Raw genomic sequence first — 14,285 nt, forward strand, 5'->3', positions numbered from 1 at the left:
AGTATCAAGAATTGTATCCATAGTTTGTAAACTTAGTACCTTTACATCAATAGAGCGGTGTTTTGTTAACATCGAGTAATGCAATGGTTTATTTGTACCTGAAATGCCTAAATAACTGCCTTAGTGGCATACACGTGTTATCTTACTGTAAATTCGTTTGTCTTTTAATTTTCTAATAAATATAGTCATTCTTGTAAATTAAACCTTTACACAGAGCGTACTCCGACACCAAACAGTCAAGTGACCATTCGTTGAACTCTGATTCCAAGTTGGTGGATGATCCTTCTTCAGTCTTTGAATCCTCTGTATCCCAGGGATATGCTTCTTGGCCATTTGCTAGTTCTGTGGAACAAAATGTAGGAAAAGGCTCAGTTCAATCTTCAATTGATGAACTTGAAGATTTTGCCATGGGTAAAATCCTGAATGATGCAAATACTGACGGCACAGGGAAGCTGAAAAATGTGAGGAGCACAGATGACAGACCATATTCGGAGAAAATTGGAAATATAAAAATTTCTATTGGAAAAAAGAAGGTATATACAAATGAGAGAGAACTCAAAGGAAAACAGGGTACACTTCACAAACAAAGGGTTAATGAAGTGAAGAAAGGATTTGAGAATGAAGATGATATCGATATGTTTTTTAGCAGTGGTGTACAGTCAAATCATATGGCAAGTAGAAGTTCTACAACTGAGGTAGAAAACTGGATCTTCATATAGTTTTGTGGTATACTGACTTCTTCATTAGGCAATTTATTAATGAGTTTTTCCTTCATTTTTTTGTTGGTTCCAGGACTCTCTTTTTGATACGCTATTCCATGGGAAAAGAGAGTCTGAAGTTAAGAGTACTACTACATCTTCAGTCAGCACAAAGCAGGCGTCTTCAATGACGAATAATGTTGATGACTTCTCTTCACTTTTCGGAGGTACTCTTATTGGCTAAAGCAACCTTCACTGAAGTATTGCTTAATATCAGTGCTCTTATGGACTCTACAAGTCATTAATAACTTAGTAAGCCTCAAGTCAAACAGTATAATAACTCAAAATAATATGAATATACAAAAAAAAATGCTAATAATGAACCTCAAACTGATCATTATAGATCATATTAACAAAATTATTAGTCTAACTTGTGAACAAACATAAAATAGATTAATAAAACAGAAAGTATGATTTCTTAAATTAGTTACTAGAAGTAGAAACGACTTAAAATTCTCTCATATTATCGCTACTAAGAGCATCTTTAATGAATCATCTAAATTGTCCTTGCCCTTGCATCACTCTCATCCTTATCTTCTCATACTTAGTAATGATCCTCCATTTGCAATGTTGTGTTCTCATCTTTCCGTTCTGTATAAGCACAAAAAGAAAATGAAAACACCCGTAAAGCATTCTAGGTTGTAAAGAGACAGCCCAAAATGCTAAAGCCAGTAATGCAATGTCAGGAAAACGTAAAACAAATAGAACACCTTAGTCAACTTGAGGAATTCAAGGAGTAAGGCTCAAAAAGTTTTTTTAAGCAATGCGAGTCGTATGATGAACTTTATGCTCAGGGGACTTAGTTAAACATCTTTATCGATGGTTTTTATTGCTTGTCGCCCATAATGATTCATATTGGGAGGACCGACTATATCTGTTCTTCATATAGAATATTTGGTGATGTTAGTCATTATGATTAATTTCTGTTTGTAATTTGCATTTAGATAACACACCATCTGGAGAATTTAAAGAAAAAGAAGGGGAAAGTGAAGAAAGCGCAGAGCAAGGCTAAATCATCATATGAGGACCCAAGCTCGAATGGTATGTTTTCAGAATTTAACATTTACTTGGTTATGCTACTTGTTTTCAGACTATGACTGTTATCTTAATTGTTTTAAGGTGATAACCATATCTTTTTGCATCTCAATTTATGCATGAGCTATGAAAATCAATGAAATGACAGAGAGAGCATACAAAAGACTAATGGAGTCGATAATTCGTGTTAGCTGCTTTCTAGTGAGGTCTTGTAACTTGTATTAAAGTGAGACTGGTAAATAGTGCCCGAGTAAGTCAGGCTTCCACAGCACGTATATGCCAAGATAGCCATTAAATCATGAGTTTTACTCTTGACTGTATATATTATCATCTATGCTGAACGGGAAGAGAAGCAGTCCCTACCATTTCGTCCCTTTCTTGTCCTGTTCCTCCTAGGACTTGAGAATGCATTGCCCTCAGGCTCTAATGAAACTAATGTGAAGCTACTCTAACCCGGTGCAGGTTTTGATCATGTGGCTGGAAATGATTTGATGTGATTTGAGGTTTGACTGATACCCTTCCGTAATGGGTTTAAAAATTCTCAACTGTTTCCTTTCTCAGGCTAAAGCTTTGGCTGATAAAAATCAACGTGATGTTCAGGCACAACGTGAGAAGGAAGAGAGACATGTAAGATTCTTGTCGAGTACCTGGAAAAAATGCATTTTATTGATTGCTAAGGAACTTACATATCTTCTATGTGTGCTTGCCCGTGCATGATTTGTACTATTGCAGTTTATTGGGCAGTGACGAATTTTAAGACCTTATCATATATTTTTTTTGTGTTGTGGGAGAGAGGTGGAAGAAATTTTTTTTTTTTTCGGGGGGGTCTATTGCTCTCTAATATGCACACTTGCAGGGATGCTTCACGGGTTCTCAGAATTGTTTGTGAATGTGTGTGTATTGAAGGCAAACTCTACTTTAAAATTCGGATCCAGTCATTCTCTCTCTTTGTTATTGAACTTTATGTTACAGATGCTTGCTGAAACTATGGATAATTATATAAAGCGTTGGGCAGCAGGAAAAGAAGGAAACTTGAGAGCTCTGTTGTCGTCATTGCAACAGGTATGCTTCACGGGTTCTCAGAATTGTTTGTGAATGTGTGTGTATTGAAGGCAAACTCTACTTTAAAATTCGGATCCAGTCATTCTTTCTCTTTGTTATTGAACTTTATGTTACAGATGCTTGCTGAAACTATGGATAATTATATAAAGCGTTGGGCAGCAGGAAAAGAAGGAAACTTGAGAGCTCTGTTGTCGTCATTGCAACAGGTTTTTTTCGTTAACCATTCAACCCTTTTTCTTTCTGTCTTTTATGTTGCAGAGTTAGTACTATGCGTAAGGTCTTTTCATTTTTATTTTTGTATTACACAGTTTTTCTTTTTTATTCTGCTTGCTGCATCGGTGCTGGTACCAAACCCCCTTCATGGGGCTGGCTTTGGAACAGAGTTGGCGTTCAGTCCATGCAGAAAGAATACTCCATTTTCAAATTGAGTGGATCTTCCCTTATCTTGATGTTCCAAACTAATAGTTGCTTACCCAAAACAAAACTTATCGAACCATTCTTTCCAAAATTACCCTCATTAAAATTATAATCAGGGTATCACTCAGAAACAGCTCTTGCTCAATCAAAAAAAGAAGGTGATTTTGGCACACTGAAGCTTCTTACAGAGAGTGATTCAAGTGGATGTTTTTAATTCAACTAGGAATACAAAATTATGGTTCAAAGGCACGTGAAACTAAGTTAAACCAGTTGTCATCATTCTTTCCCACTGCTCATTTTTCAGTCAATATATGACCTAACATGATAGGTAATCGACTACTATTGTTGTCAATCCAAAATCAGCACGTTCTTGAAATTAGTGCCGCCACTTCAAAAATTTCCAGCATGCAAACGAGGTAACCATACAAAGTTGCAAACAGAGGGGGTGCATATATCATTCGTCCAGTCATAATATTGCAGCATGCCGTGCTGTAAATTGCTGTCTGAATTTTGTAATAGATGTCAAATTCTGAGGAACAAAAATATGTTGGGGGAGCAGGATTCCAAACCCCAGCAGACCAAATATGTGATGTAAAATGTAATACAGAAATCGACAGTTTCACTTATGTTCAAAGATGATTTTCTCTAAACCTTTTGCTAACGTGTCGGCTTTAAGTTGAATTAGTTTACTTTATAATTCTATTTATTCAAAACGGAAGGAAAATGGTTTGTGTAGAAATGAGATTTCATTTTCATTTTTATCATTCCTTTTTTCGTATATTGAAGGGTTACAATCATGAATCAGTGCCTGACTGTAGCATTCTCGAAGTTTTATTTTAGATTTGGCTATGAATATGGACACTATAGGAGTGAAACAAGTTAAATCATTTGAGTGCTCACCTGATCAACATGGACCACGTGATAACTTCATTTTAAATAAACTAATTGTTAAGAGTCTATGGGATGATTTGCAGGTGTTATGGCCTGAATGTGGTTGGCAGCAAATTTCATTGACTGATTTAATTACTTCCACATCAGTGAAAAAGGTTTATTATAAAGCAACCTTATGTGTCCATCCAGACAAGGTTCAACAAAAAGGAGCCAATCTCCAACAAAAATACATTGCTGAGAAGGTTTTTGATATTCTGAAGGTACTCTCATTGTGATTTTCATTGTTCATGAATTCCCATGATTTTGTTGCTCTTAAGATGAAATTTAAACATTTTCATATTCATGCATCTATCATTCCACTTGCCATGGCCATAGAGGCTCCGAAGCAATTAAAAATAAATTAGATCCAATCATCTACTCAACTGGGTAGTCAGGTTTTTATCTCTAGGAGGAAAGGTGTAAGCCTCAAGACGAAAAATGAAAGTATTCAAAAGGATATGAAAACACAAAATTTCTCTTATGATAAACCAATAATTCCAATAGATCTAATTGTCTAAGAGAAATTTTCAAAACTACGATTGGATGTATTTATATAAATACATTTCCATGGCATGCTTTTCATGTTTGTGTTGCATTCATTACTCTTTATGTGCATTCATCGAGTCTTAAATTTTTGTAGGAAGCTTGGAACAAATTCAATGCTGAGGAAATGAGATGAGGTCTCAGAAAAAACGTTGGTGCCACTATGTTGAGGTACATCACATTCCTTTGTATAAAAAGCAGGCCACCCAGCCCTATACACCAAACTGTTTAGGCGCTTCTTCATTAGAACGGCCTCTACGTTCATTCTCAGTTCCTGAGTTTATACACTGGGAATCATGTCACGAGGTTGCTTTGGCCTTTCGGTTTATTTTTTATATTCGTCCCTGCGTTTGGATTGTTGAGAGTATCTTCTCGTGCAAACTTCATAGGCTGTCGTAGTCGCCTGAATAATTGTCGGTGGATTAGTTTGCCTTGTTCATGATGCGCTACAAGATCATCATCACACGTCTTGTAAATTTAGAGGTTGTTTGGTGGAGATTAAAATTAGATTTTTAGTAGATTTTGATAGAAGTTTTTTAAATGTATGGTTAAAAAGTTGTGAGACCTGTGAAAGATATGGTTAATATTGATTGATTGATTGATTTTGACTCAGGTTAAAATCTTGAGCCAAAGAAGGGCTTAAATGACTTTGAAGATTTTTCGTTTTTCATGGAAAAAGTGTTTGTGCATGCTTATTCTTGCTTTCCTGATAGCAGAGCTAAACTTTCTGGTTCGTGCTGCCAGTTTCCATTTGCTTGTTGATGAATTCAACTAGTTTGTTTGTTGAACTTTTTATTCCTGTTTTGAAATAGAGAGGATAAAGGCAATTGATTGAGAGAACTAAATTCGAACTATACATTATTGGAACAAATATTCTAAATCATGCAGTGAAATTGAGTCCACTTCTAGAAATTATTATCCTTTCTCAAAGAGTGCTAATGAAAGGTTAAATACAGTATGAATTGAAGTTTTATTATTAAAAACTATTGATGAATTTACCAACTTGTAAAAAGCACCAAATTTGTCAATAAACCATCGATCTCTCTTTAAAAGAAATTTATTATTTATTATTTTTTTAATTTTTTTTATTTTCGTAACTCATTTTTAACAACTCGTTAATACAATAAAATAATTTGTACGTAAATCTAAATTTATTCCCTACTTTTTAACAAGTCATTCTTTAAAAAATCATTATTCAAAATATCATTTCTTTCGTCATAATGGCCATCAAAGAGGGGCTTAATTAATACTCCCCATCCAAAGATCCATCATTGCTTATTTTCGAGCCTTCCATCGTCTCGAACCAGGCACATTGAGGGAGACCTCAAAACCTTGAAGCTGGTGTATGTTTTCAGCAAGGCAAAGAATGAAAATCAGATGACTATTTAAGCGTATGATATGAATACATGTAATATTCAATATTCTTGAAACCTTTTTACTCGTCGAAGTTTAGCTCCAACGACTTTATATTCAGCAATTGCAACTTGTATTATAAAAAGTAAAAACCACAAAATTTATAGCAATATCATAAAAAGTTTATAACAGTCAACGTAAAATAGACTTATATGGCTAAATATACATATCTCAATTGTACTAAGGTGATGTAACATTTACTAACACCCTCTCCCTCAACAACATTAGGGTAAAGTCTTTAAGCACTCCATAGGGTGGAGAAATAAACGCGAATATTCCTAAGTACAGATGTCATGATGAAGGAGATGGTCTTAACTTGTCACTCTAAAATCAGTACAATTTGAGGTTTGTTCTCACTTTAACATTTTAGATCTACATTGTGAGGTATGCTATCATTTACAACAAAAAATCGAGTCTTATTTTTTAATAAATTATTGAATGGATTACATGCAGTGTCGGCCCTAATTATAGACAAGATAAGCAATCGCTTAAGGCCCCACTTTGATGAGGACTCCCAAAAAAATTTTTTATTTTATTTTATATGTATTTTTACACACACACACACACACACACACATATATATAAGGTCTCATATTTGAAAGTGGTCTAAGGCCCCCAAAATCTCAAGGCCAACCTTGATTACATGAATCCTTTTCTGCAATACCGTGAACTTCTAACTAGTTTTAACACTTGAACAATACAATTTGAAGAAGATATATATTTAACCCATGTTTCGTAGAGATTAAAATAATTTTTTTAGTAGATTTTGATAAAAGTTGATTGTTCAAAAGTTGTGAGTTTCATGAAATGTGTGTTTAAAATTAATTGCTAACTTTAACTTACATTTTAATTAGATTTTTAGCGATATCAAACATGGACTTAAAAAGATTCTGTTTTGAAAAAGCTCAATCGAACCACCTTTTAATTCCTCACTTGTAGGTTTCAAGTTTGCATTTCTTCTCCATCCACTCTTGGAATGGTGGGGTGGGGTGGGGTGGGGTGGTCCACTGTTTTTTGATGGAGATGGATGGCCAATAGATGCCAAAGGCTAGCCCAGTCTTGGTCTCAAAAAGTAGTTCACACCTAGCATCCTTCCAAAAAGTTTGCACAATTAGTACAATGTTCATGTTTTCCTTGGATTTGATCACTTTGTTCATGCCCCTTAGCTTGATTAATGGAAAATTAATGTGATAATCTAATTAAACAAAAAACTAGACAATCTAGTTGCATGAACTAACTGAAAAACTTGCAAATAAATTGAAGTTAACTGACTCGTATCATACCGACTTGAAATTTTGTTAAATCTTTAATGAGCACCAATTTATGTGAACCCGTCATATCATGTATGATCAACAATGCATGATTGCACATAATGGATCGGAAAACTAGTTAATATAATGCATGTTTGCCTTTTTACATCAATGGTGTAGGGAAAAAGCACTTCCTTTTTTTTTTAATGGTTGTAAAGGTCCCTTGGTATGGTATTGAATTCCATCATGATAAGAAATATATGGAATAGACATCACTTTTAATGCATTATTCAAAAAACTGGATCTTATATTTCGCCTTTTCAATTAGTAAAAGTAGCCATATCTATAGAATTTAAAAGAAAATTTATGGCCTTATAAGAAAACAAGTTTATGAAACTGTAAAAATCTTTATTCAAGATTGATATTTTTCATGAATAGATATGACGTCGATAATGTCAACTTATGAGTGGACACTGATCGATATAGTGCGACAGTTGGAAATTGATTTTGATCAACTTTGACAAATTATTTAAGTGGGACCGATTAATCGATTTCTATTCAATTCATTTGCAAATTAATCTTGAAAGCACAAATATAATTTAGGACCAAGCTATCTTGATAGCGACACTCACAATGAGGAGGGGGTGGGTGCACTTTTTGGGCATTTTTTATTCACATGGGTCCCACCGCATGTGAGTGAATGTCAATCAAGATGTTAAATTTTTTTTGGCAAATAAGCTTTATTCTCTAATTTATGCATGAACTTTACCAACACGTACAAATCTCGATTGTCTATATGTTACAAGAATTTGACAATGGTGATAATAAGACTATTTGACAAGAAGTCCGTAGGTCACATAGAATGTGTAATTAAAAATGAATAAAAATTATGAATTCAATAAAATGTGTGGTTAATTTTGAGAACAACCGTCCACAGTATTTAAAGAATCCATATAACCAACTTGAGAGTAAGGCTTAATTTTGTTGATATTGTACCAATATTCTGGATCCAGTGTCCTTGAACACGGCCATGGCATTGACTTAGCCTAAAAGGAGAAGAAGTTAAAGTATTTAAATACCTTGCTTGAATTTGCTATTTTAACAGAGAAACAGACAGCAATAAGGACTTGAGAAACTTGGGTTTCTGATTCCCACATTAATATATACATTGGACTCTCTTAGGTTTGTTATGAACATGAAATAAGAATTAAAATCCTAATTTTTGTCCTTTCTTGTTTGGTCTAAATTCAACAGAATCAGTAGCTAGTCTTGAATGGCTTATACACTTTGAGATCAGAAGCAACTCCAGCAAAAGAACCAGCTGCAGCAGCAATGGAAATAACAAGACATGCTCCACTCAGTGTTTGAAGACAAATCCATCTCAGGCTCCATTTCCGTATCTTTTTCTGTACTATATACATCTCGACCGGGAAATAAACGGTCAAAGGCCAGAACCCGAATGCACCAAGAATCCCGACAACATCGTTGAAGAATGGCATAAGCATTGAGATTATAGTTGTTATGATCACAAATGCTGTACGCCAAACTAAACGAAAAAGGTTGAGTTTGAAGGATTTAAAGCCGGGAATTGGGATTTCGACTTCTTTTGTGATGAATTCACTGTCTGGAAAATATTTTGATGCTATTTTTTCGACAAAGGCGAAAAGGGGTTGACAGTAAACTTGGTATGCACCAACAAGGTGGATAACTATGGCTGCATTCGCGATATTGAGTAGCCAATATGGGTTGAAGAATCCGAAACCTGTTAGGAGATTTACATGTGAAGAATCTCCAAATGCTGCATAGCCAAAACATCCACAAAACATGTAGAAAAGGGTTGTTACTCCTACACTTAGTAGTGTAGCCTTCTTCATTGTTTTGTACTCTGATGGTGGGGACTTTATTGTATCCTGTGATGAAAACAAATGAAATTGAAATTAGTTTCAAGACTTGTTCACAGAGGGGGATGTTAAGGGATAAATCCCACGTCAAATAAAAATGAAAATGTAGACCAACATATGAGGATTTCGGCTACTTCTCGTAACAAGGTTAACATTTTAAGATGGAATTTCAAATCTTAATATAATTTTAAGATTGGTGTGAATATAAAAGCTTGGACTACTACTTTTAACAAGATTAACTTTTTAAGATGGAACCCCAAATTTCAATATGGGATACTTAACATTTGCTACAACACTACATGGGACGACATGGATATTGTCACGACTACTGTTGGATATGTGGATGTTAATATTATCCCTTGTTTATGATGAATTATTTTTATTACTGACTATTTTCGCCATTCACATATGTAAGAGGTTATTCTAATGTTCCAAATGCATAAACGATTTATTAAGGAGCAGTTTTCTCAGAAGTGTGAGATCTCCATTATAATTCTCCACTTTCATTATAGTTATATTACATTGAGGGTGGAACACTATAAATATGTTGTTGATGTTGTCCCACATTGATTGTGGATGGGGATGGTATTCAATTTATAAGTGTGGAGGAAAATCTCACCTCCTGAGCTAGTTTTTGGTGAGAGAGGTCCAATACTATCCAAAATTGGTATCAGAGCCCGATTTATCAACAAGTCTCCAGTCCAAGGGTCACGAAAATACGGGTTTGTATGAGGGGGAGACAAGTTTGGTCTCCCGCAGGTCTTGTTGTGTGAGGGAGAGACGGGTTTGGTCTCCCACAGAGCCCGATGTGAGGGGGAGACGTGTTTGGTCTTCCACAAAGCTCGATGTGTGAGGAGGAGATTGTCGAGGTTGTCTCACATCGGTTGTGGATAGGGTTAATATTCTATTTATAAGTGTGAGGGAAAGCCTCACTTTTTTAGCTAACTTTTGGAGTAAAAAAGTTTACCCAACATATGTATATTTGTTTGTATATGTTTATGGTTCGTTTTGCTTAATATTGTTCTCGTGACTGGGATTACGTTCACTTTCTTATCTCCAGCTCTTTTCTCTCAGTTATGAGGATCACAGATAAAAATTAAATCATACCTGAATTTCAATAAGAATAAGGGAGTAAGAATAAGCAAAAGCAATGTCTCCAAGTGCTTGAAAACTTCTCCATATTTTCTCAATTGGAGTGACTTGTGCTCCAATGCTTATTCCAGTAAGACTTCCCCGAATTTTCCCTGTTTCTGCACAAAAAGCGTAAAAATAGAACATAATTTGAAATTTCTAAAAAATAAATAAATGAATTAAAGTTGTTGAGAGATTCAATTTTCCTACCAGCAACTCTAGCAATTCCGAGTCCTAGACCAATACTTGAGTAAGTGAAGGACATAACTGCTGCAACAATTGAAAGCCACCATATTTGATCAAAATCTGGAATTTGGGAGAAAATTACTTCCATCACCCCAAATGCAATCATGTAAGGGTTGCTTGAAACTCTGCAAGGACTGTCATGCCCTTTCGAATGGAAGCAATTCGACCTCTCGATTGCTCTGTAAAGTTAACTTCTCATCAGTATTAATTTTTTCAAAGCATTAACATATTGGGTACTTTTAGTACTCAGTACTGGACAGAACAAGGAAATAGTAACTTTTTTATTTTTATATTTTTTCAAATTCATACTTACTTCATGCTTATAGATGATGCAATTGTGTAACCAATAGCAACTCCAAAAAGATTCACGTACTGAATAACTCCACAAATTTTCACTTGGAATCCACCTGAAATTTGAAATCCCACAAGTGAGAAACTGATTTTACAACTTCGCAAAAGAAGCCTAAATGCTAATGACCTATTATGTGATAAATAATCAGACGTAAACTCAAAAACTTTTCCGCATCTTTAACATTACCGAGGTTGGCTCGGACAGCATCCATGTAAGTATAGTTTCTTTTCCCGGAATCTGGATTACCAGACCTGTAACATGCTGCCAGAAGAGTAGAAGTGTAATATGTAACAAACGAGAACAAGAACATCACAGATGGACCAGCTATCCATCCAAGCTGTGCAGTGGCCCAAGCCAAGGACAGGACTCCAGAACCAATCACAGCTGTTATTATGTGAGCACTTGCAGTCCATACAGTTCCTACAACAAAAGAGACAGCAAATATATAACCTGAACTAATCTCATTCGTTATAGTTCATAACCTATAAGGATCTAGTTGCTTCAAATCTTGCAAAATGAACATAGTTGGAAAAAAAAAAATTCATGTAAGCAACCTCAAATTTATCACGAACAAGACAGTTTTTCGTTTACATACACGAATATAATCACTAAAGAGAGAAAATGACATATATACTACACAAACATCTCTTGTTGTAGTTGCTAAGGATTCTGACCCCATATCTATCATCAAAGTGAAATTCTGTACTCAAAATAAGCATAAGGTAAGCAAAATACCAGTTCTCTTGAGCCTGCCATCGTCGTCCAAACATTTCGAATCAGGTAAATTGAGGGAGACATCAAAACCTTGAAGCCGGTGTAAGTTTTCACCCATCTTTGTTTTCAGCAAGTCAAGGAATGAAAATCAGATGACTATTTAGTGTATAAATAAGATACAGTGATATTGAATGCACTTGAAATTCAGAGCATTTACTAATCTAACTGTTCTTTTTTGTTAGTGTTTTGAGATACTGACACGAAAACACGAGTTCCAAAAAACCCGAATTAGTGTAAGAAATTCTGCAAGTTTGTGTCTGATTCTAGGCTTGAATCAGTGAAGAGATTCGCATTTTATGTGAAAGCATGGCAGGCTCATATATAAACCATAAGATACAGGCGCGCTTGGCCACTTGTGTGTGGACTAAAGCAATAAGATATTAAGCCCTTTTCCAAAATACCCCACCACTTAAAAGGCATGTAGATATTGATTTTCAATATGATATGCAAAAGACGATCAACCCTTTTCAACTTGCTAAAGATCGTGATAATCTAAGCTCTAAGATGTATAGATGAAATCTTGCATTTTAGTATAAATTATATAGAACACATGTATGATACCACTGTCAATGTGATGTCTCGACCAAGGTTCAAGGAGGTATAAATAAAATCCCACCTTTTAGTTTAAATCATATAAAAAAGTATGACAAAAGGAAACTCGAAAAAGAATCAGGCCTCTAGCTTTAGGGACGCTGTTTTTGGAGGTGAAGGCATATTTTTTTAAAGAATACTGTAATGTAGTCTCACTGCTATTGCAATTCCAATTTAGGTGGAGCTAGATGATAAACTAAGACCTCGTTTGGTAGCCATTTTTTTAAAATGTATTTTTCTCTCTCTTCTTTTCAACCACATATTCTTGATTAAAATAATATTACACGTAAATCAAAAAAAATTTCTTATTTTTCAACTACACATTTCACATCAATTTACTATTCTAAAATGCATTTTTACATAAAAATGACTATCAAACACCCCCTAAATAAAATGTATTAATTTCACACTTATCATTTAATATTACACTAAGGCCACTCGGACTGAGGTTGCAATTCCATTGGGACTAAATAGTATTACTGTTTCGTAAAAGTTTTATTTTTAGAAACGGAAAAATAGGAAAAATGAAAAAAATCAATTAAGAAAGAGCTGGTTGTATCAGTGTAGATGTGGTTGGTTCGGGAGGTGGTATAGGTCCAAATGAAGGCACCAGCAGAATTTAATGGGTTTTGTATTTTGGTGGTTTTTCACTTCATTTAGGCCCTTTTTTCACATTTTCAAGGCAACGTAAAAAGAAAAGTAAAAAAATAATTCAAAATTGGAATTGAGAACCGATAGGATCCCGGACAGTTCTTAGTTCTTGTACTGAAATCATGGTTAATCGACTCTGGTATCGTATTTATCATTTTTATAAATATTTTATTTTTTACAATTTATTCTCATGATCCAATGACTAGCCCAATAAGTAGCAAGTTTGCAAGATCCAAATAGTAAGCATTCTAATCAATCAAATTCATATTTGAATAATTGAATTATATCATACTCGTTCATAGATACTTCTGATCGGAGTTTACGTTCTCCCGGCCCTACAAATCCTGCTTGCGGTGCGGCACACAGATATACAGTTGGAATTTGATGCTAAAATGTACTAGATATTATTTAAAGGATGTTTGAGTTTCATTTTCATGTAAAAATGTATTTTAGAATAGTAAATTAATGAAAATTGTAAGATTGAAAAATAAGAAATTTTTTTTTATTTAAGTGTAATATTATTTTAATAAAGAATGTGTGGTTGAAAAGAATATAGAGAAAAATACATTTTGAAAAAAATGGGCACCAGACGGACCCTTAGTAACATATTTGAAGTGAGCTAAGAAAATGTTGGAAAGTATATGTGGTGGCATATTTTATTTCTTCAATTTCAGAGAAGATAATTTATATTATCAGGTCAGTGTTATTTTTCTTCTAAATTTTTATGGGTAGAACGAACCAAAATGGATAATACTAATTACGTGGACTTGAATGGTACTATTTACGTAATATTTGAAATTTTTATAGATGGTTTCGAGTATTGAGATACTCGGAACGACCCATTTGATGCTCATGCCTAAAATTAGGTATGATTGACAAATGGGCTGAGTCGTTTGCTGGTTAAGCTTTTTTTAGTAGCAGGCTTGGCTTATGAAATCACAGGCTGAATCGGTTTTGGGCTTGTTTTGTTTATTTCTTTAAAAAACAATAGTCTGGTCATGGGCTTCTAGACAACTCAAATCAGCCCATGAGGTCCACAAGCCAAAGGATCGAACAAAGTATAGTTTGTAGACACGAGAGCTCATATGTCTAAGGATCAAATCGTCGCATTTCGACCCATTGCCATTCTGAGAAATAGGCTCTCTTTTTACTAGAAAGATCAAATTTGCATGATTAGTAATTACCTAATTGTTGTGGATACAAATTATTGTCGCTATAAAGCCCCAGTACA

At 34.6% G+C, this 14,285-nt stretch overlaps 2 protein-coding genes across 2 annotated transcripts in view; one reads left to right on the plus strand and one right to left on the minus strand.

The window, feature by feature from the left end:
* The window catches only part of LOC111372269 (auxilin-related protein 1-like), an 8,954-nt gene extending 3,539 nt beyond the window's left edge, over window positions 1–5,415 (plus strand). Inside the window, 8 exon segments of the mRNA XM_022994511.1 lie at window positions 215–695; window positions 793–925; window positions 1,703–1,750; window positions 1,753–1,799; window positions 2,355–2,420; window positions 2,766–2,855; window positions 4,247–4,423; window positions 4,843–5,415. Coding sequence (XP_022850279.1) covers window positions 215–695; window positions 793–925; window positions 1,703–1,750; window positions 1,753–1,799; window positions 2,355–2,420; window positions 2,766–2,855; window positions 4,247–4,423; window positions 4,843–4,881 — 1,081 coding nt within the window. The 3' untranslated portion in view covers window positions 4,882–5,415.
* A 3,061-nt stretch (window positions 5,416–8,476) lies between these two features.
* LOC111372270 (amino acid permease 3-like) lies at window positions 8,477–12,348 on the minus strand. The gene is made up of 7 exons (XM_022994512.1): window positions 11,970–12,348; window positions 11,774–11,870; window positions 11,225–11,458; window positions 11,000–11,093; window positions 10,651–10,865; window positions 10,417–10,559; window positions 8,477–9,318 (listed from the first exon to the last, which is right to left on the minus strand). The coding sequence occupies exons 2-7, from the start codon at window positions 11,868–11,870 to the stop codon at window positions 8,665–8,667; spliced, it is 1,437 nt and encodes a 478-aa protein (XP_022850280.1). The 5' UTR covers window positions 11,970–12,348; the 3' UTR covers window positions 8,477–8,664.
* Window positions 12,349–14,285: the final 1,937 nt, after the last annotated feature.

This window comes from Olea europaea, chromosome 23 (genome assembly GCF_002742605.1).
Source record: "Olea europaea var. sylvestris chromosome 23, O_europaea_v1, whole genome shotgun sequence".
In the NCBI taxonomy this organism is placed as follows: Eukaryota; Viridiplantae; Streptophyta; class Magnoliopsida; order Lamiales; family Oleaceae; genus Olea; species Olea europaea.